This window comes from Suncus etruscus, chromosome 12 (assembly GCF_024139225.1).
Source record: "Suncus etruscus isolate mSunEtr1 chromosome 12, mSunEtr1.pri.cur, whole genome shotgun sequence".
Lineage (NCBI taxonomy): Eukaryota > Metazoa > Chordata > Mammalia > Eulipotyphla > Soricidae > Suncus > Suncus etruscus.
Window position 1 is genome coordinate 75,376,444 of NC_064859.1, and position 22,167 is coordinate 75,398,610.

A 22,167-nucleotide genomic window follows, 5' to 3' on the forward strand; every position below is an offset into this window, starting at 1 on the left:
TGTTCCAAAAACAAAAACAAAAAACCAGAAAGGTCTTGGTTTTGGTCAGGATGTAGCCAGACAAGAGAGAACCCAGATCCTTGCCCTGTGAGACCCTAGTTCTACCCAGCACCATATCTCACCCTGGAGCCCTTAGGAATCTGTGAGCCACAGTCAGTGCCTGTGTGCCCCATACCCCATCCCAGAAGTGGTTCACCCCGTGAGACTCTCCATCTGGTGGTCAGCATTTGGGAATTAGCTGTGATCAGGGGTGACCGTCCTTGTGGTCACTGATGCTGCTCACTTGCAAACAGGCTGACTTGCCCTGAAACTTAAGGCCCAGATGGGCTGGTTCCAAGTGGTGAGGGCAGCCACTGTGCTGAGCTGTGCCTCTGTGCCTGAGCTGCCCACTGGGCATAGACTTTTTTCTAAATTTATGGAGCCTACGGAGGGCTTGCTGGCTGGAGTCCTGCCCATTGCCCCTTTCTGGAGGTTTTCAGCTCTCAGAGACATTCAGGGTCTGGCTCTGCTCTCAGCTGGGCTCCCCGGGCTGTTCCCCAAGACTGAATCTTGCTGAGCTGGAGCTAAAGTAGTCCAGGTTCAGACTACCCCGCTCTGTGCCCAGAGATGGTACCAGGGCCAGAAGCAGACCCGAGAGCAGAAACTTTGCCCCGGCCCCTCTTCTTCTTTGGCTTTCCATACTTTCTTTTTCTGTCTTATTCTGCTTTTCAGACAGGATGTGTTTAGCTCACCCTGGCAGGAGTGAGTGTCATGGTGGTGCCGCTGTTCTGTGTGTCACCCCTAGGCTGGGGTGCACAGGAGAGCTGGCATTGTGGGAAGCAAGAGGACTCAGCATCCTCAGAGGTTCTGTCCTTCCAGGGACCTCCCAGGCATGATGGGGGTCCCTGCCCTGGAGGAGGCAGCAAGGCTGCAGGACTGTCTTGGAGAAGCCTATGCGCCGTCTCTGGGGCTTTCCAGAATATTCTCTACCCCTAGAGTTCCTCAAGACCCTCCTAGGCAGTCTATGTCTAGGACACAAATCACTTTTCAACCCACCAGTGTCATAAGCATCCAGCTAGCTGGGGTTCAGTGCCCTCTGTCAGCTTGTCACAGACTGACCTTGGAGCAGCCTTCAGCTGGAGGGGCCCTTCACCTGGAACATGCTGGAAGGTTCCCACATACACATCTCTGTGCCCCTTTGCAGGCTATCTACAAAATGGTGTCATCCGTGATGAAGATGCCTGAGGATGAGTCCACCCCGGAAAAACGGACAGACAAGATCTTCAGGCAGATGGATACGAACAATGACGGTAAGTGTGTGGGAGCTTGGTTCTTGTGGGACCATCAGCTGAGTGAGGCAGAAGGCTGAGATTCGAGCTCGGTGCTGCTTTTTTGGTTTTTTTTGTTTTTGGGTTACACCCAGCAGCGCTCAGGGGTTACTCCTGGCTCTCTATGCTCAGAAATTGCTCCTGGATGGCTTGGGGGACCATATGGGATGCCAGGATTTAAACCACCATCCATCTGCGTGCAAGGCAAATACCCTACCTCCATGTTATCTCTCGGCACCCAGACTCTGTGCTTTTTGCTTCTTTTTGAGACCAGAGGGACCGGGAGTAGCTCAAGTGATAGAGGACTGTTCCTGTGAGGCCCTGAATTCAGTCCTGGCACTGCAGGAACCCTCAGGACTGCCTAAACCCTGTACTAAACTGCAGGCCTGAGTATTTCCCCCAGGACCTCTGGGATAGGACCTTGTAAGATTAATAAATATAATTGGTCTCACTATGTCAAAGACAGTTGGAAGTGATTACTCTGGACAACAACTGGGTATTAGAGATAAAGTGATATGCACGGTACCTCTTCATTAACAAGAGTGCAAACCATGGTGTCTAAAAGGAAAAGACACAGAAAGAGTCACAGAGAAAGACCATGTCTGGGTCACAACCTTTAAAAGACTTGGGTCTTCCCAAGCTCTCCCCAGGGTCCTCCGTTCTCTCAGAGGACTCAAGATGGCAGGATGACTAAGCCCTGTTCCTCCTTATACCCTGTCCCGCAGGCAAACTGTCGCTGGAAGAATTCATCAAAGGTGCCAAGAGCGACCCCTCCATCGTCCGGCTGCTGCAGTGCGACCCCAGCAGCGCCAGCCAGTTCTGATCATGGGGAAACACGGGCTCGCCTTTCCGTCCAAGCTTAGCTCGCAGAAACCGCTGCCGCCTCTGTCATCCCAGGACCCAGGCCATGCTCCATCCACCGGCCTGAGGCTGTGCCTACCCCTTATCCTTCACCATCCCCACACCGAACCCCCCTCCCTCCCAGGCGACTCCCCAGGATGTTTGCCAACAGACTTCCTGGGGTCTCTCACTCCGGGCCACCTCTACACCCACAGGCAGCCCAGAGACACCCTCGGGGATACCCAGGCAGTTTCTAAGAGCGCACCTTGGCCAGCTCGTTGATTTGGTGACCGCAGGTGACTGTGGGCGAGGTGGGGACAGGAGCAGAGGGAGTGTCGCCGGACAAGCCCTTCCTGTGCATGGCTCCACCCGGCTCGTCCTCCTCAGCAAAGCCTCCTGCATGTGGTGTACTGTGGTCTCCTTCCTCTGAGTATGTGAGTGACACATCTGGTGAAGTGTCCGTGATGGTGCCGTATAGGTTTTGTGTGAATCCTTGGTCGCCTTTGCAGCGTGGTCCCCGCGCATGGCCCGCGTTGGCCGTGCCCCTGGTTATTTTGTGGTATTTATGCATTCTCGAGGCCCATCTCCACAGGAAACGCATGCACGCCCAGGGCCCCGGGCTCCAGACACCTGTAAGGGTTTATTGTCGTCTGTCCAGTGGTCTGGCATTTCCTGTATTAAATTGATCCTATAAATCCAAGTCTCTGAGTTTGGTGTTGGTGGGTGCTCTCCCTCCACCGTGTCCCTCCTTCCAATGGACCAGCCTCTGTATGTGTGCTCGTGTGTGTGAAGTCATAGTGTGAATGTGTGCATGTATTTCTATATGAGTGTGTATGAGTGAGAGCGAGAGAGAAGAGAAGAGAAGAGAAGAGAAGAGAAGAGAAGAGAAGAGAAGAGAAGAGAAGAGAAGAGAAGAGAAGAGAAGAGAAGAGAGAGAAGAGAAGAGAAGAGTAAAAACACACATGCACTTACATGCTCCCCACACATTCCTGGGGTGTTCTGTAGGGGGCACTATGCCTCTTTCTCCCTCTGTAAGAGCCCAGAAATGTGGGTGGGAAGACAGTATGGGCCAGAGCACTGACAGTGGTATATATTGGTCCCCCAGCCTGCCAGATGTGATTCTAAAGCACAGAAAAAGGAAGTAAGCCCTGAGCATAGCTGGGTGTGACCTAAAACCCAAAACAAACAAGCAAGAAAAGACCTTTGATCTCCACAGGCTGCTGGGGCCCAGAGCTTTGTTCAGACAAGGGAAGCCCTGTGTTCTGTTCCTCCAAGATGGGGAGAACTTTCCAGAATTCCCCTGATATTTCCAACTCCCCAGTCAGGCCAGTGTCTTAGCCAGAAGCACGGAGGCCCTGGCCCCCTAAAAAGGCAAGTGCCGGGAAAGATCTAGGCTGTAGTGTCAGCCCACCATCTCAGGGCCTCTTGGAAGCCCCAGTATGGTCCCTGTGGATGGGCTCCCTGGGGTGTGGGGGATTTCAGTATGAGTTCTCTGAATGGCAATGAGGAGCTATATGCCATGGGCATCCCAGCTGGATATACCCCAAGGGAGGTCTTATGGAATGCCCAGCACCCTACCAGAATGATCATTTTCCTGGAAGGGGGAAGGGTAGCTCATCCTTAGACCAAGTGGCCAGTTGTGCCTTTGAAGGTCTGGAGGTGCTGCCTGGAGACCATCCCAGATGTTTCTTCAGGCATGTGAACAGACATAGCTTGTCGCTCATGCTTCCTTGGGGCTGCTTTGCTCCAAACAGGTATCACTGCTGTCTTACCCTCCAGAGAAACACCAGTGGGGTTGTAAAGACAGGCAGGCAGCCAGGTAGAGCCTAGCTAAATTCCACTCACCTTTCTTCCTACGAAGCAGCTCATAGGCAGGACTGGGGCCATTGAGCAAGGTCCTACTACTGGGATCTGGGGCCTTGTAGGGGCCTCGACCACAGAACCACACGGTACTGAAGTGGGGAGGGGTCTGGAGGTAGGGTCCAGGCAGACACAGGGACCAGTGGGGGCCGTATGGGGAGTGTGGTCTGCCTGGAATAGGCTCAAGGCAGGGAAGGCAAGACCCCAGGAGGGCAAACAGCAGGTGGGGCACACTCAGTCACCAGTGCACGGTTTCTGAGGAGTGCGGGATCTGATCTGATCGGTTGGCTGTCACAGTGGGCACTGTATCTGCAGACCTGTCAGGTCTGACCTGACAGAATGGCTGTCATGGTGAGCACTGTCAGTATCAGAGGGCCGGGTCTGATCTGGCAGGGGTCGGGTGGGAGGTGGGTTGGCTGCAGAACTTCAAGCTGAAGATGCTGCTGCCCTCTAGTGGCTACAGCTGGTTAGGCCATTCCCTGGTTAGGCCATTCCCTAGTTAGGTGTCTAGGGAGTCCCTGAACCAGCATCATAGCCAACCTGGCTGGAGAGATAATAGAGGTCTTTTTTTGTTTGCTTTTATTTTGGGGCCACACATACCCGGTGATGCTCAGAGGTTACTACTCCTGGCTATGCGCTCAGAAATCGCTCCTGGCTTGGGGGACCATATGGGATGTCATGGGTTCGAACCATGGTCCATCCTAGGCTAGCACGTGCAAGACTTACTGCTTGCGCCATTGCTCTGGCCCTGATAGTAGAGGTCTTAACACTTGCCTTGCACCCCTAACCCTGGTTTGAATCCCCTCAAACACCGCCAAGGACTACTACTGAGCTTAGAAACAGGAATAATCTTCGAACACTGCAAGGTGTAGCCCAAAAGCCGAAAGAACAAATGAAAAATCTTAGCAACCCTTCGTTCCTGTCACACAAACAGTAGAAGGGACTAGGGAGAGCTTGACTTTCCATGGGTCACACAGCACAATGCACATCTCCTTTTATTTTTAAAACTACTTTTATTTTTTTAACTTTATTTATTTATTTATTTATTTATTTATTTATTTTGGTTTTTGGGCCACACCCGGTGACGCTCAGGGGTTACTCCTGGCTATGAGCTCAGAAGTCACTCCTGGCATGGGGGACCATATGGGACGCCGGGGGATCAAACCTCGGTCCGTCCAAGGCTAGCGCAGGCAAGGCAGACACCTTACCTCTAGCGCCACCGCCCAGCCCCAACTTTTTTTTATTTATTTTAATATATTTTTTATTTAAGTAACATGATCATAGTTGGGTTACAGTCATAACCAGAACACCCCCCCTTCACCAGTGTAACATTATCCCCTCCCCTCTTCCCATCCCCTGCCTGTATTCGAGACAGGCATTCTACTGCAGTTGTTTTTAAGTTCAATTAGTTGTATTTTTTTTCCTTAAAGGATAAGAGTAAAAAAAATAGTAAAGGTGTGGTAGTGGCAATCGCCGTTGTTTGCATAGGTCCAGAAAAATGGGAAAATGGAAAAAAGTCCTTGACCTGATTACAAAAAGGCCTCACCCCAGTAGTTTATTGGCATAAGACTAGTCCATCCAACTCGAGTCATTCTCAAGGTCCCAGTGAAACTTTTTCACACTTTAGCTATTGTTGGTATCAGATTCTTATATTTAAAGACTCTGGATTCTGTGCATTTCTTTCATCGATGTCAGGCTGATGTGGAGCATCCTCTAGTTTCAGCATACCATTAAATGCGGAGCGATCTGCCCTGCATGCAGACTGTTGCTGAGTCATCTGGGTGTTGGGAGCACTCTTTGGAATAAGTCAATGCCAAAGCAATGGTAGGTGTTCCCTGGTAGAGGCTTGGATCCTGGTAATGTTATAGACAATTGTGGTTGTTTCCATAGATGTTATCCATTGTTCAGGTGTGTGTGGGCGATGCCCATTCTTCTGAGGCCTAAGCCAAATCATTATACCAATGTTCAGGGTAAAAGGCCTAATTACATTACCAAATATGTGTCCCCATCTCTATTAGATAAGAACTCGTTTGCATATGTATTATTTTCCCATTTTAATGTGCCTATGCAAAAGAGAAGCAATGCCACAAGATATTGTTGGTGCATCTGGGGCCAACAAATAAAGTCCAACATTCTCCGTAACTTGGTTCAAACATGAAATCTATACAGAGATACTCTTCTACCAGTATTGCTTATAAAACAGATCTCAAAGGGGGGAAAAATCAAGCAATCAAATAACAAATCCAGTGGGCAAAATTGTCACTATATGAGGATGTTCGAAAAGAGTTATAGATGTTAAAGGAATGCATATGAGTTATACAAAGGAGATACACGTGTCCCTTTTGTGTTTTAGAAATAGTCAAGAGAGTGGGGGGTATTTCCGAGACACCACTTTGGTCTGTGTTTTGGACAAGTGAAGAGAACATGGAGTCATGTCCTCCCCTTGTTGCCTGCTTAAGCTTCCGACTCCCTGAGAGACGTTTGCTTCCTAATTGCTTGAAGTAGAAAGTTCACCAGTCCCCTCCCAGCCCCTTGCAGGAGCAAGGAAGCCTGGGGTCTCTTAAATTGCACCTCACCGGAACCCACTTGCTGGGACCCTAAGCATGTGTCCAGAAATAACCCTGGGGACGGGGAGGAAGGAGAGAGAAAGCTGTGGGGGGCATCTGAGGCTGCATCTTCACCTTATCTTGGCCAAAAAGCCTCACAGCATGAAACCTTGCCGTTTTGCCTTGCCTGCTGAAGCTTCAGACTCCACTCAAAAAATTACTGTGAAAGATATGTAATCCACCTTGGCCAAAACAAAAATCATTAGTACAGAAAAATGGTTAAATGTGGGATAACAAGAGATGGGAGTGGGGGAGTAAAGGAATAAAACGAGCTCCTGGACAGCGTTCAGATGACAAGCAATGAAACACAATGATATCCATATATTTGTCATAATGTTTCACAATGCACAGGTTTAATAAGGAAACTTCCCTGGTAAGTCCTATTGCCAGAACCTATTGTGATGCTATTCGCTGCTGGCTTGCCCAGCCATGTGGCCAGGAAAAGCCCTGGAGCACCAGAGGAAGGAGGTAGAGGGGTGCTGAGGTGACCCATGTCCCGCACTCCTTCCTAGGCCCAGTTAAAGAGGCCATTGGCATGGCAGAGGGCTGTCAAGCGCAATGCTGGCCGAACCTCCCAGCTCCCAGGAAGGAAGGAGATCCTTCCCGAGCTAGAAGGCTGGAGGAAGGTCAGAGCCCCCACCCCCAGGCCCTCCCTTTGGAGCCAGGAGGGAGATGGGGAAAGCCTAGGAAAACCAATAAACTCCTCCAAGGGACCCATCTCGCTGGCTTGCCCAGCCGTGTGGCCAGGAAAAGCCCTGGAGCACCTGAGGAAGGAGGTAGAGGGGTGCTGGGGTGACCTATGTCTCGCACTCCTTCCTAGACCTGGTTAAAGAGGCCATTGGCATGGCGGAGGGCTGCCAAACACCATGCTGGCCAAATCTCCCGGCTCCCAGCTACTTTTATTTTTACTTTATTTTTTATAATTTCTTTAAGCACCATAGTTACAAAAGTGTTCATAGTTGGGTCAGTCATCAAATGGGTTTCAAACATCAATCTTCCCATCACCAATGCCCCCATTTCCCTCTTCCCCCACCCTCTGTCTTCGAGACAGGTATTCTCTCTCTCTCTCTCTCTCTCTCTCTCTCTCTCTCTCTCTCTCTCTCTCTTTCTCTCTCTCTGTATCTATCACCCTTTTCTCTCTCTCTATCATGGTATAGTAGTTGTTAGTGTAGTTATTTCTCTACCACTATTTGTGTTAAGCTTCATTTCATGGGCTGGTCCTTTTGGCCCTCATCTCTATTGCCTCTGGGTATTATTACCAAACTGTCTTTTATTTTTCTTAAATTCCACAGATGAATGAGACTGTTCTGTGCCTATTTCTCCATCTGACGCATTTCACTCAGCATAATAGTTTTCATGTCCATTCATGTATAGGAAAATTTCATGACTTCATTTTATCTAACAGCTGCATAGTATTCCATTGTGAATATGTACCACAGTTTTCCTTAGCCACTCATCTGTTTTTGAGCACCTGAGTTGTTTCCATATTCTGGCTATTGTAAATAGTGCTACAGTGAACATAGGATGGGCATTTCTTTAAACTTGTCATAAAGTGTTTGATCTATTTTGCCAACTCATTCCACACTGTTGGGGGAGTATTTTTTGTTTTGTTTTGTGTTTTGGCCACTCCCAGTGATGTTCAGTCTATCAGGCTTGAAGGACCATACGGGATACTGAGGATTGATTCTAGGTTGCTCTAGTCCAAGGCTACACATCTCTGAGGTCAACTCAGCACCTGGGAGACTGTCTATAAAGTGGCTAAATCTCAGGTCAGTCCTCTGATACATCTGAGCCTTGCACCAGCACCTCTTATTATCTGCGAACTTTGTGATCCTATTTTGCAGCCAAGGAGCTAACATACCTCTATAGGTCAGAGATGGGTAGCAGGATGCCCTGCTGCCAGGTTCATGATTCTCCAGGGAGCCAGCTACAGGCCCAAATCTCAATCCAACTTGCCTCCTCCCTTACAGCCTCCCCAACCCTCCCTCCCAGGACTCAGCCCACACCCCTCTGCCCAGCTAGACTGTCTCCCTGCAGTGCCCGCCCCATTCTCAGCCCCAGAGACACAGCTTATTTCATAGTGTCCCTCCACAATTAAAGTGGACAGTGAAGTTCCATCATCACTACTCCCTAAAATGGCAACCAGAATTTCCCTTGCACTTTGAAAGCACCAAATGCCGAGTCTCATTCCAACAGCCCATTGATGGGCTCTCTTTTCCCTGGCAAGGCGATGGTGGCAAATGGAGGGGTCTGTAACAGGCTCACACAACCTTTGCTGTGACACACACACACACACACACACACACACACACACACCCCTTCACAATGATGGCAAGGCGATGGTGGCAAATGGAGAAGTCTGTAACAGGCTCACACAACCTTTGCTGTGACACACACACACACACACACACACACACACACCCCTTCACAATGAACACACACAGGCTCACACAACCTTTGCTGTGACACACACACACACACCCCTTCACAATGATGGCAAGGCGATGGTGGCAAATGGAGGGGTCTGTAACAGGCTCACACAACCTTTGCTGTGACACACACACACACACACACCCCTTCACAATGAACACACACAGGCTCACACAACTTTTGCTGTGACACACACACACACACACACACACCTTCACAATGATGGCACATAGACCAGGAGCTAGACAGGACCCATGGTCTCGTTTGGGTTCGTTCACCTTTGTTGCAGACTGGGGTGTATTTGGGACTGCAGCACCCCCAGCCATCTGAGCTGGAGGCAGAGATCACTCACTATCCTGGCAGGAGCTTCTGCGTTCCATAATGGGCTAGAAGGTTTGTGCTAGGTTCTAATGCTTCTCCCCTGAGATGGGGACCTTTCTGGCCACTCGGTAGCAGGAATGTCCTTCGTCCTGTCCTCTGTGGCAATGGTGCCCTCAACATGGGGAGAGCCAACCCCTGTTGTATGTTTTTTCTTTTTCTCGTTGTATGTCTGTTTTGCTAAATCCCTTTCAAATTTTGAGTGTTTTCTTATGTGTTTTTTTTTTTTTTGTTTTGTTTTTTTGTTTTTTTTTTTTTTGGTTTTTGAGTTAGACCCAGCAGCATTCAGGGATTACTACAAACTTTGTCTATGGATTTATCCAGTAGCCCCACATTACCCACTTTAGCCTTGTCTGAGCTGGGACCAACAACTTGTACCTAAAAACTTTTATTTTGTTTTCTGTTCTAGGGGCCACAGTGCCTGTGCTCAGAGCTTACTTTTGGCTCTGAGATCAGGGATCACTCCTGGCAGGGCTCGAAACACAAGGGATGCCGGGGATCAAACCTGGGTCCACAGTGTGCAAGGTACACTCCCCGCTCTACTGTTGTCCCAGCCCCCAAATTTTGTTTTTATTTTGGAGGGTCTCCTACCTGGTGCTCAATAATCCTGAAGCCCACTGAGGCAATTCTCAGCCAAGCTGTGGAATTGCTGTGTCAGAGCAGAGTACTGGCAGATAGCAGTTATTTCCTCCTATCAGCTCTTGCACCCAAGCAAATAGGATGCAGTGCTAAGGGGCTGTCAGGACTGCACTCAGAATGCTTGGGGGGGGACCATGTGGTGTCAGGGATGTAACTTCAGCCGGGTAACTGTGCCCAAGGGCCCTTAACACTTAACATTTACTATTTTTTAGGATCCACTCTTGGCAATGCTGGGGAGGTGGTGGACTGTGTTAGGATCAAACTCAGGGCTTAATAGGGAGAGTACAGCTAGCTATTAAGACTGAATCTGGGGGCCGGGCGGTGGCACTGGAGGTAAGGTGCCTGCCTTGCCTGCGCTAGCCTAGGACGGACCGCGGTTCGATCCCCCGGCGTCCCATATGGTCCCCCAAGAAGCCAGGAGCAACTTCTGAGCGCATAGCCAGGAGTAACCCCTGAGCGTCACAGGGTGTGGCCCAAAAACAAAAACAAACAAACAAAAAAAAAAAAAAAAAAAAAAAAAAAGACTGAATCTGGGCAACTCTGCAAATCTGGCACTTCACGTGGCACCCTGAACACTGCCAGGGATTCATACCGAATACACCACCAGACATAGCCCAAACCCTGCCCCCCCCAAAAAAAAATGACCAGGGGAAATCCACTTAGAACCTTGTACATCAAGGCATAGGCCCTACTTCCACTTGACCTTCATCTCCAGTGCCCAACAACATGCGGTTTTATGTTGATGATTTTGGGGCCATGCAACTGTTTAGGAGTTACTGTTACTGGACTCAGTAATCACTCTTGGTGGTGCTTTGGAGAACCATATGAGATACTTGCGGTTTAACCCTGGTGAGCTCCATGCAACCAAACAAAATGTCTTAACCATTGTACTATTGCTACAATGGGCTATTTTGGAGCCATACCCAAAGCAGTACTTGATGCTTCCTGTGGTGCACATACAATGGATGTTAATGAACAAGGCACCTCAGCTGTCTAGCAATCTCCCTGGCCATTCTGTTGTTTGTGAATAATTCAAACAGAACCTGTGAACTTGCACAGCACTGCTCTTAGCCCAGAGCTCTCTTCTGAGTTTAGAAACCAGGGCCCTGGGGAAAATCCCACCAGTATCTGTGAGCACAGGATTAATGAGGATACCAGGGCATGGTCAGCATACACCCAACTGCCTGATCTGCCAAATTCACTCCCAGGTGTGTGTGTGTGGGGGGGGGGGGGAGGGGGCGGCTTCGGTCCAGATGAATTGCATCATTTTGCAAACCTCCCTGATGCTAGCCTTTATGGGATCTGCAGCTCTAGACTCTCTGGTGTTATTTATCAGGTAGAGAGCTGAGTTAGGTCAATGGCTGTATGGATGGCATGAGGCTGTCTGTCCCACAGGGAGCACTACCACTGGTTGGATTGGCCTTTTAACAAGAGACCAAACCCTTACAATGCTTCTGTGTTAACTCCTTTTTTCAAATCAACTCAAATACAGCCGGATTCCTCTGCCTTTTTTTTTTGGTTTTTGGGCCACACCCGGCGTTGCTCAGGGGTTACTCCTGGCTGTCTGCTCAGAAATAGCTCCTGGCAGGCACGGGGGACCATATGGGACACCGGGATTCGAAGCAATCACCTTTGGTCCTGGATCGGCTGCTTGCAAGGCAAACGCCGCTGTGCTATCTCTCCGGGCCCAGATTCCTCTGCCTTTAAAGCAGCCATCTAACTTAACATATCTTTGGGCTTGGTATCCAGTTCCTGTTTCTTGGCAGCTATCTAGACCCGAGACCACTTCTTTTATTCTGCACATTTTAAGTGGGAACCAAAAAAGGAGATTCTTAGAGGATATAAGGCAGACTGAGAACTAAAGCTTTCTTCCTTTTAGACTGGGCAGAACAGCTTTCTCTTGAGGCCTTTATTCATGTTTTGGCAACTAAAGCCATATTCTTGGGAGACCAGAACTGGTGACAAGCCAAGGCGGAGTCTAGTTGACCAGCCAAATGCAAACTTTAGCAAGTTGTAGCAAGCAGTGTGCTAACCATGTGGAGCTATCTCAGGGGAGAGTGGCTCTTTTTAGGAACTGGAAGTCACTAAGCTCCCTGGTAATGTATTAGCCTTTCAGTTGGGGGCCATGGGCCCCTTCTGAACTAGTTCCTGATACAGCAGCTTGCAGTGGGGATGAAACCAACGGTCAATGAGAATGAAGACCTACAGCATAATTACTGCCAAATTTATTAAAATGCATTAACTGCAAATATACTAGTTATGATTTTGTGTGACATAATTTGTGAAGACAATGTGGGAAGACAGAGCCCCTGAGCTCTGTAAGCAGTAAAAGGGCTTTGTGCTTTTCCTGAGCACTGACCAGCAAGGGGCTCTGAGCACCAAGTTCACAGCCTCCCCTGATTGAGCAGAGAAAAGCTGGGTGTTCAGCTTTATTTTTAATATATAAATATATAGACAGAGGTCTCTCCTCCAAGCCTTTCCTCCTTCTACTATATATATATATATATATATATTTTTTTTTTTTTTTTTTGGTTTTTGGGCCACACCCGTTTGACGCTCAGAGATTACTCCTGGCTATGCGCTCAGAAATTGCCCCTGGCTTGGGGGACCATATGGGGCGCCGGGGATCGCCCGGATCGAACCGCGATCCGTCCTATGCTAGCGCTTGCAAGGCAGACACCTTACCTTTAGCGCCACCTTCCCGGCCCCTCCCTTCTACTATATTTAGGAATCCATTGCAAACGATGCAGCAGGACTGTAACTGGGGGAAAATGCAAAAGGCATTTCTATGGATTTTCAAAATAATGAAAACCAGCAACTCTTCTGTTTACGAGGAATAGATGAGAAATCTCATTCCACAACACAAAATGTCTAATTATTTCAAGATACTTTATTTTTTAAACTGGTGACAACACAGCTAATGTCCTGCCCCAGTCCACCAATGCCCAAGCTACAAATGCTTGCGCTTCAGTAGCTGAGGGGATACACTCTAGTAGCATGTTTTGAGAAGTGGATAAAAATCTATAAAACAAGTATTCAAATAGTTTCCATAGGAACACAGATTAAGTGTGACCCATCTCTTAGTCTTCCATACTGTTGCATCTATGCCAACCCTCCCTTACTTTCAAAGACATTTCCACTAGCAGTGATTAAATTAAATGGTCCCCCACATCCCATATAATTCAAGCTAGGCTTGCAAGTGAAGAGCTACAAGAATCATATCTACACATTAATACTGGTGGAAGCACAGGCTGCTGCTGGCCGCTTCATGCCGCTCTCCTGTGCACAAGACACAGGCAAAGCACTGACATCCTGCTCCTCTGTTTCGGAGGTCAAGTCCCGGTTCTGGATCTGCTGCATGAGTTGCCTAAGAGAGAAAAGAGCAGTCAGAGATCTGAGTCACTTATCCTATAACTGAGCAGAACCACTTCCTTGGTCACTAGAGGTCAGTGTATTTTTAAAACATTTCTTCAGAATCTTTTTTTTTTTTTTTTTGGTTTTTGGGTCACACCCGGCAGCACAGGTTATCCCTGGCTCTATGCTCAGAAATTGCTCTGGCAGGCACACGGAACCATATGGTATGCCGGGATTCGAACCAACATCCTCCTGCATGAAAGGCAAACGCCTTACCTTCATGCTATCTCTCCGGCCCCAGAAGTTACATTTGAGTAACACTTGTTACTTAAAATCCCTGTACTATAGGGGACCAGAAAAATTGACAGTACAATGGTAGTTTTTGCCGTGCATGCACCCCATATTGTTCTGAGACCTGTCAGGAGGATTCCTGAAAGCAGAACAAAAGTATAAACCTAGATCATCACCAGGTGTGACTTCCAACAACAAACAAAACCCCCCACAAAACTTGTGTTATAAAGACTTGCAAATTCCCCTTTTCTTTTTGTTTGTTTTTTTTTTTTTTTTGGTCATACCCGGCGTTGCTCAGGGGTTACTCCTGGCTGTCTGCTCAGAAATAGCTCCTAGCAGGCACGGGGGACCATGTGGAACACCGAACCAACCACCTTTGGTCCTGGATCGGCTGCTTGCAAGGCAAACGCCGCTGTGCTATCTCTCTGGGTCCCCCTTTTCTTTATTACTAAAGGGTTATGTTGCCAAGAGGAAAATCTGAAATAATGGACATAATACTGGAAAGATTTCCTTTATATTTGTTTTTTCCAAATTTTAGAGCACATTAATCTAATTTTAAAAACAAACTTGGACCAGAGCACAACAGGCTAAAGTTATGCTTTGCATGAAGAAGTCACCCAGCATTGCCAGGTGGCCCAAGAAACCAAAACCAAAACTTTAAGGTTGGATGAAAGTAACTCAGTGAGCTTAAACACATGCTTTGCATTCAGGAAGCACAGGTTTAATCCCAATAGCAGGTGTAAACCACGCTGACAGTAGTCCCTTGAATATTGCTGGACACAGCCCAGAGACAAAATAAAAAATTCTGTTATACTCAATCTTTATTTTTGCAATGCTGAGGGATTAACCTTGGGCATTCACTATCATTGAGCCACACCCCACACACAAGTACTTCAATCAAATAAAGGTTAAGAATACTTCAGGAGCCCTGGAGCAATAACAGAGTGGAAAAGATGCTTTACTCACACAGCTGACCTGCGTTTGTCCCTGGCATCCCATCCCTGAGCCTGTCACGTTTCCTGAGTGCAGAGCCACGACTAATCCCATTACCACTGGGAGTAGCCCAACTTCAGTGCCTATGCCAACTATCCCATAAATACTCAATGGTCACTAACCATGTTGAGCCTGACATCACATAGTGGATAGTGGGTCTCTGGAATCCATTGAAAGTCGAAGCAGCAGCAATGGTATAAGCGCCCATGTTTTCAAAGAGCATCCAATCGCCCACATGCATCTCGGGCAGATCACAGCGCTCAACTATACGATCCAGGCCATCACATGTCGGCCCCCATATGCTGGATGAATAATACTTCTCATCTGGCTTGGGTCTCTACAATCAAGAGAAACTAGTTACAACTGTTTCTCACCACCATAGTTCCTGTTCTCTATAGTCATAACATCCCAAAAGTACCTTTTGCAGAAGAGGCTTCACGTGCGCATGATCATAAAGGATGCAATTAAATGATCCATATACTCCATCATTCACATAATACATAAAGGTCTGCTCATTCGACTCCTCTTCATCTAGAAAAGTGGGTTAACATTAGGCTCAGTTACTGTTTCTATATCAACTTTCAGTTATGCATGCAATGACTCACCCCACACACATACCATCAGAACCTGTCTGTTCCTTTATGACAAGTTTCTTAGCAATGATATTAACTGCAAGAGTGAAAGCTGAGGCAACGTAGTATCTTCCCGGCTCAGCTATGATTTTCACTCCAGACTCAGAGGGAAAATACTTGTCAAGGGCTGGGTTGATTACATTGGTGATCTAAGTGTGGAAAATAAGAAGTCAGTCAGCAATGGAACTCAGTTGGGTAAAGGAAAGCAGCCCATCATTGTGGTTTCTTTCAACTCCCCTCCAGAGACCCTTTCTAACCTTTTTAACAGGAGTATCATTTTATCAACTCTCAAACAGTCTTGGCAAGACTCACACATTATCCCACACATTTCTCAGTTGAGTAATAATATGTGAAACCTGCATATTCCCTATTCTGATATTTCTCGTTTTGTTTTGGGGGCTACATTCAGCAATACTCAAAGCATTTATCCCATATGGTGGTGCTAGGGGATGGAACCTGGGTCAACAATCATGCAAGGCAAGTGCTATACTATCCAGCCACATTTCTTAATGTAGCCAACTATAATGCTCTACTGCTGAACTGGATTGGTACATTCTAAATAGAAAGGTCATTTTAAGGTATATACATAAGATAATCATTTAAGCTCCATAAAGATACTTTAATGTTTTTAGTTCCTTTAATCTTCTAAAGAGAGCTTGCCAGAATATCTGTTAAGTACATTGATATTCTACATTACCTCTTCAAATTTAAGCTTAACATCCTCAGATCCAGGAAATCCACCACCGATATCAAGTAGATACATGTTGAAGCCAACCTCAGTCTAGAGCCAAGAAAATTAAGTCAATACAACAGTCAGACCCGTATCTAGTCATGTCATGTCTAGAAGCTTAAACCCCTGTAAAACAGTCTGAGGTCTACAAATTTAATCCTAGAATTAAGATCCCTATTTCCAGGTCCACCCTGCCACACACTGGAATATTTAATACTCACCCCCATGTCAAAGACACAGCGAGCATCAGAGATGGCTTGCACAAAGGTCTCAGCATCAGTACAGCCACTTCCCACATGGAAGCTATTACAAAGAATATACATTCTTACCATAGATATTTGTTTTTGACGCTCAGGGGTTACTCCCGGCTATGTGCTCAGAAATTACTCCTGGCTTGGGGGACCATATGAGACGCTGGTGGAATTGTACCGCGGTCCATCCTAGTCTAGTGCAGGCAAGCAGATGCCTTACCACTTGCGCCGTTGCTCCAGCCCCCTTATTTTTTTTTTCATTTTTAGATCACATCCACCTATATTCAGGGCATGTAGCTGGATCTGCACTCAGGGATAACTCCTGACAGGCTTAGGGAACCACATGGAATGCTGTGAGTTGAATCCCCATTAGCTATGTACAAGGCAAGTACCCTACCCACTATACATATTGCTCCAGTCCCTCATTTCTTTCTGGACTTAACAGTGGAAATAAGCCTGTGGAAACTTACATTACTTATTTTAGCCTCTACTCATCAAACTCTTACCTGACACCGATGACATCAATATTCAGTTCTTTTGCCCTTTCCAAAAGTAATCTGCTGGTTTTGAGCGTGGCACCAAATTTAACACTGAGGCGACAGACTGCTTTGGAATCATCAGTGGCAATCCGCAAAACCAACCTAGAAGCAAGAAAAATGTATCAAAGTTTTCTTACCAGACCACTAAGAGTCCAGGTTAAAATAGAGGTCTGGAGGCAATGGCTCCAAAAGTACATGACTTTGGCACTTGCATGCTCCCAAGTGTGAGCACTGGTGGGCAACCCACAGCTCTGAAGCACCCAAGGTCAAATCAGAAGAGGACCAAACCCTTCTCTCATAAAATGAATCCATGGGGACCAGGGAGGTTAAGATTCCCAACCCTTGGTTCTGCTACTGTTTTAGACATAGAGGCTTTCATGAATTCAGTTTCAGCTATATTCTACCCGGTCTCTCTAACTAGCACATTTCCCTACTGGGAAAGACACCCCCCCCTCAAGGGAATGGCACTGAAACAACTCAGGGTGGTGATGACATAGGTTAGGTTTCAGTTAGGTTAAAGGCAGATTTTATGGGGGAGCTGAGTGATTATTTTTCCCCTGAAAAGGGGCAAAAAAAAAAAAAACAACAAAGCTTGGGATCCTCTACTTTAACCCATCATATCCAAGTCTTTACTGAGTTTGGTCTGATGATCTATAAGACCCTGCCTACCACCAAGGAGAGACTCACTTTGCCTTTGGATGCGCCCTTGCAACTTTCATCAACTCAACTTCACTGTCAAAGGTCATCATCTGGACTCCAGTATTGGCAGCATACTTAATCTGAGATACTTGTTTACAAGGATTTGCATAGATAATTCTCTCAGGAGGCACCCCCAGACTCTGCACCAACTGTATTTCATTCTGAAAAAAAGAGGGATTAACATCATATGGCTAATACATAACCAAGAACACCAGGCTCATTTTGTATCATTTGGCTTCAGGTCATTTTTGCATACCTTGCTGGCACAGTCAAACCCAGTCCCGAGAGCAACAAGGGTCTTCACTATGGTTCTACTGTCATTGCATTTGACAGCATAAAATGGAGTGACCCGAGGAAGAGTTTTTAACCACCTCAGATGTTTCTTTAGAATATCTCCCAAGTCGGCAACATAGAAGGCGTCCTTGTCATCCTGTGGGAAGAGTAGTGAGGAATCTCAGGAGCAGCCTAAAAGGCACTTGCTCCCACATGCAGCAGTCCCTTCTTTCCCCTCACTTCCAAACAATCTGCATTTTGTTTTTGTTTTAGGCCAAAACCCAGCAGTGTTCAGAGCTTGCTCCTAGCTCTGCACTCAGGAATCATTCCTGGTAATCACATAGGATGTCAGGGTTTGAACCCAGGTAGGCTGAGTCTAAGGCAAGCACCTTACTTAGGAAGGTGTCACTCTATCACACTGGCCCTAATGATCTATCTGGTTATTGACGTCACTCTCAATTCCAAGTTCCCAGGTCGGTCAGGCAAATTCTAGAACATTACAAAGATCCCAGTCCAAAGTTCTCCACTCATCTTCCCAGATTCCCAACGAGCGTTGCCTGCAAATCCAATACTCACAGAAGATGACACTTCATTAATTTTTTGGTCCAGAATGTCCTTGGCAGTGAAGCCTTCATCAAGGAAATGGCAGTCAAACTCTTCATTACAAAAGTTGTTCATGGTTTCTCGATGGTCCGCTGAAACACAACACTGCAAACAAAGTGGTCAAATTTACTTGGAAGCCTGAGTAATCCAATACAATGAAGCTCAGTCATCAAGAATACTTACATAAAAACTATGAGATGGACTTTTAAAAATTAAGATTTTTCACAAAAGCAAGCTTGCCTGGAAATCCCAGTCCTGCTGAAGATGAAGATGTATTTGCCCTCAGTGCAGGGTAGAAATGTTCTAATAAACAAACAGAATTTGAGATCTACTTTAGAATGTCTACAAGCTGTCATTCACAATCTATAAGACAGTTTCTAAAGACATCACATATTCAACATGTTTCTCAAAACAACAAACTACAATTCCCTCTAGAATACAGCATCTCATAGGATAGTGGGTATGTCATTTGCCTCGCACAAGGACAACCTAGGGTTTAACTTTGGGTACCCCAGTTGGTCTCCCAAGCCAGAAGTAAAAGCCCTGAGCACTACTCAGTGTGACCCCAAAACCAGTTCATTCAAACATCTATGCTAAAAGATGCAGAATGCAACTTCACTGATAAAAAGGCTGTTTCAAAGAAACCGAAAACTTTTTTGGTTCTTTATATTAAACAGCACTATAATTATTCAAAGTTGCCATAGAAACATTTGACTTTCCACTTCTAACAGTCACTGTTTTAGATCATTTAGTCATAAATAATCTGGGTTTATTAATTTATTGAATGCATGAAACAAATTTCCCGAGAATTTTCTTTCTTTTTTTTCTTTTTTGGTTTTTGGGTCACACGGGCAGCACTCTGGGATTACTCCAGGCTCTATGCTCAGAAATTGCTCCTTGCAGGCTCAGGGGACCATATGGGATGCCGGCAATTGAACCACTGATTTTCTGCATGCAAGGCAAATGCTTTACCTCCATGCTATCTCTCTGGCCTCCTGAGAATTTTCTAAGCAAAATTTTTTACAGTGGATGGTCATATAAAAAATTGATTCTTGGACCGGAGAGATAGCACGTTGATGGGCCATTTGCTTTGCACACGGGCGACCCAATGGACTTCAGTTTGATCCCAGGTATCCAGAAGGTCCCTGGAGCCTGCCAGGAGGAGATTTCTGACTGCAGAGCCAAGACTAATCCCTGAGCGCAGCCGGTTGTAACCCAACCCCCTTCCAAAAAGCTGATTCTCTAATTAAACAACAAATTACAGTTGGTGCATCTGAACAGAAATCAGTACTCTTAAAGCAGCAGTAGCTCCCAGATAAAAGAGCAATTCTAGGAATCTCCACTACCCTCACAGGCACGTCAATATTTGCTGCTTAGCAATCACATTTTTGGCTAACTTTGTGAATAAGAAAGAAGCATAAATGAATATAACAAGGCAAAAGTTAAAACTCTAAACAATAACAGTCACTGTTCTTGGCTTTCCACATGTAACTGTGACGCATGACAGTTATCCTGAAATCACTGACTTCCTTCTACTTCACTTCTGCCAAGTAGGTCTATCTCTTGCATTGTGCGACCCGCTTCAGTGCCCGGAGCCCACTGACAAGGGCCAGGCAATGGTTCGGGGACGCCGCTTGCTCTGGCATGGGACACTATGAGAGGCCCAGAGGGGACGAACCTGCCATAAATCCAAACCCATGCAGGACGGAACCTGTTAAAAGAATCGATCTAAGTGTCCTTTTGGCATTGGCATTCTCCCAGGTTGTCTAAATCACCCAAGACTGGAATCCAAGGACTTCTGCCAGCAAATCCATTTCTGTCCATAAAAGAACAGGAACTTGCACCAGGTGACAGCTGGGTTATTTAAGGGTCCTGTTATGCTCCTGAACCTTCTTCAGGTGTACATCTTGGCCAACAATTCATGGCCAACAGTCTGCTTTTCTCGATCTTTCATTTTACTGAAAAGTAACCAAAAACCGTGCTCCCGAGAAAGAATACTCATTTGGCCATAACCAGGATTCATCTCTGAAATCCCTATGGTTTCCCCCACCCCCATTGTCCCAGGAGCCTGCCACAAAGGATCCCTAATCCCAAACCCTCAAACCCAAGATCAATTATCACTCAGCACAAAACTGAGTTACTTAAAAAATTAAAATAACACCCATGAGCAGCTTCTGCGCGGAGCAGATTCCTTTACTCCCAACTGGGTAATGAAGCAATGAAAAGACACAGGGACTCATTGAAACTCGAGAGCCACCAAACTTCTCGCCAGAGCAACCGGGGCACCCTTTGTGTCTTCCCCAGACAATGCCCCCCAAGAGGTTGTGCTACTCCCAGGGGGTTCTTGCACCAACTGGGTGGGGACCTTAGGAGCCCAGCTCACACCCATCTGAGATCCCATGTCACAGGCACCCCATGTCACAGCACGGCCTGTTCGCCTCCTAGAGCTGCTCCTGGCCCCCCACTCCCACCCCTCAAGTGACATGTCTGTGAGCTCCAAGTCCCTTTTGCAGGAACCTGTGCTATCAGTTACCACCAGGCGCAGTGGAGCTCGCTTAGCTTTAAGCGGGACTTGTGCTCGATCCAAAGAGCAAATAATAAATAAAAGATCCTGAAAAAGAAGAGCAACTTAGACAATAAAAACTCCCTGGGGAGAAAGAATGATAAGAGGGCGCGCAGCAAGCCTGTGCAGCCCGTGCACCCCAGTCACCCCAACACCTGCCACGGGCCTTGCCCAAATGCATTTTTTAAAAAAAACACTTTTAAATAAAAATAGCGCTTGCTGCTGGTGGTGGTGAGAGGAGGTCAGAGCGCCAGCGCAGTTTGCAGTTTGCCTTACACGTGGCTGACCCAGCCAGGACGGACTGGGGGGGGGGGGTGTTCGATCCTCCCCCCAAAAAGCCAGGAGGAGCCCGGGAGTCAAGCCTTGCCCGTCCATGGGTGTAGGACTCAAAAACAAAATAAATAAAGAAATAAATAAATAAATGAAATAGCGGTTGAAGGAACCCTGGGGCCTCGGGGCTCACTTCCGTCTGGGCCAAAGAGGTGGCCGCTCCACGCCACTCCGCCGTCATGGGGCGAATGTGGAACTGAGGGAGCGAGATCCGGCCCGGTGCGGGGAACCGGGTCCAGGTTCGGGTCCGAGAAGGTCCGGTTCCGACGCCGCCGCCGCCACGGGTCTCGAATGTCTTCTTCACAGCGCTGACCTCAGGGTTGACCTCAGGACTTACCTCAGCTTTTACCTCAGAATTTACCTCAGGACTTACCTTAGGTTTTACCTCAGGATTTTTCTCAGAATTTACCTCGCTTTTACCTCAGAGTTTACTTCAGAATTTACCTCAGGATTTATCTCAGAATTTATGTCAGGACTTACCTTAGCTTTTACCTCAGGATTTACCTCAGAATTGACTTCAGAATTCACCTCAGGATTTATGTCAGAATTTGTCTCAGGACTTACCTTATGTTTTACCTCAGGATTTACCTCAGGATTTATCTCAGAATTTACCTGGCTTTTACCTCAGAATTCACTTCAGAATTTACCTCAGGATTTTTACCTCAGGACTTACCTTAGCTTTTACCTCAGAATTATCTCAGAATTTATCTCAGTTTTCACCTCAGGCTCACCTACCTCAGCGCGCTCGGCCGCCACGGGCCCCGCTCCCATCGGAGACGTCTCGCCTCGCCTCGCCTCGCCTCGCCCCGTCCCTCGTCTCGTCTCAGACGTCTCGTCTCGCCGCCGCCG

At 47.1% G+C, this 22,167-nt stretch overlaps 2 protein-coding genes and 1 non-coding gene across 5 annotated transcripts in view; 1 reads left to right on the forward strand and 2 right to left on the reverse strand.

Annotated features, from left to right (window-relative positions):
- Window positions 1-22,167, forward strand: part of HPCAL1 (hippocalcin like 1) — a 230,905-nt gene that overhangs the window by 97,400 nt on the left and 111,338 nt on the right. For 2 of the 3 annotated variants that reach the window (XM_049784546.1, XM_049784548.1), the window contains 2 exons: window positions 1,184-1,289; window positions 2,033-2,847. In XM_049784546.1, the coding sequence (XP_049640503.1) occupies window positions 1,184-1,289; window positions 2,033-2,130 (204 nt within the window). In that variant the 3' untranslated portion in view covers window positions 2,131-2,847. Of the gene's footprint in view, window positions 1-1,183; window positions 1,290-2,032; window positions 2,848-22,167 lie in introns of those variants that run through there. The other variant, XM_049784547.1, reaches the window with a different exon arrangement.
- ODC1 (ornithine decarboxylase 1) lies at window positions 12,931-22,096 on the reverse strand. The gene is made up of 12 exons (XM_049784527.1): window positions 22,054-22,096; window positions 18,609-18,728; window positions 18,399-18,530; window positions 17,806-17,979; window positions 17,538-17,710; window positions 16,818-16,952; window positions 16,282-16,363; window positions 16,028-16,111; window positions 15,317-15,479; window positions 15,117-15,229; window positions 14,821-15,035; window positions 12,931-13,427 (listed from the first exon to the last, which is right to left on the reverse strand). The coding sequence occupies exons 3-12, from the start codon at window positions 18,498-18,500 to the stop codon at window positions 13,283-13,285; spliced, it is 1,386 nt and encodes a 461-aa protein (XP_049640484.1). The 5' UTR covers window positions 18,501-18,530; window positions 18,609-18,728; window positions 22,054-22,096; the 3' UTR covers window positions 12,931-13,282.
- LOC126025385 (small nucleolar RNA SNORA42/SNORA80 family) lies at window positions 19,992-20,126 on the reverse strand. Its single transcript, XR_007501392.1, has one exon. It is a non-coding gene; the product is annotated as a small nucleolar RNA SNORA42/SNORA80 family (small nucleolar RNA).

Excerpts from the sequence above, each read along its gene's own strand:
- ODC1 (XM_049784527.1), bottom strand. The coding sequence starts at position 18,500 with ATGAACAACTTTTGTAATGAAGAGTTTGACTGCCATTTCCTTGATGAA. Across the intron at positions 16,953-17,537 it reads AGGGCGCATCCAAAGGCAAA|GTTGGTTTTGCGGATTGCCA; the intron begins GTGAGTCTCTCC and ends TCTTGCTTCTAG. Across the intron at positions 16,364-16,817 it reads ATTGATGTCATCGGTGTCAG|CTTCCATGTGGGAAGTGGCT; the intron begins GTAAGAGTTTGA and ends TCTTTGTAATAG.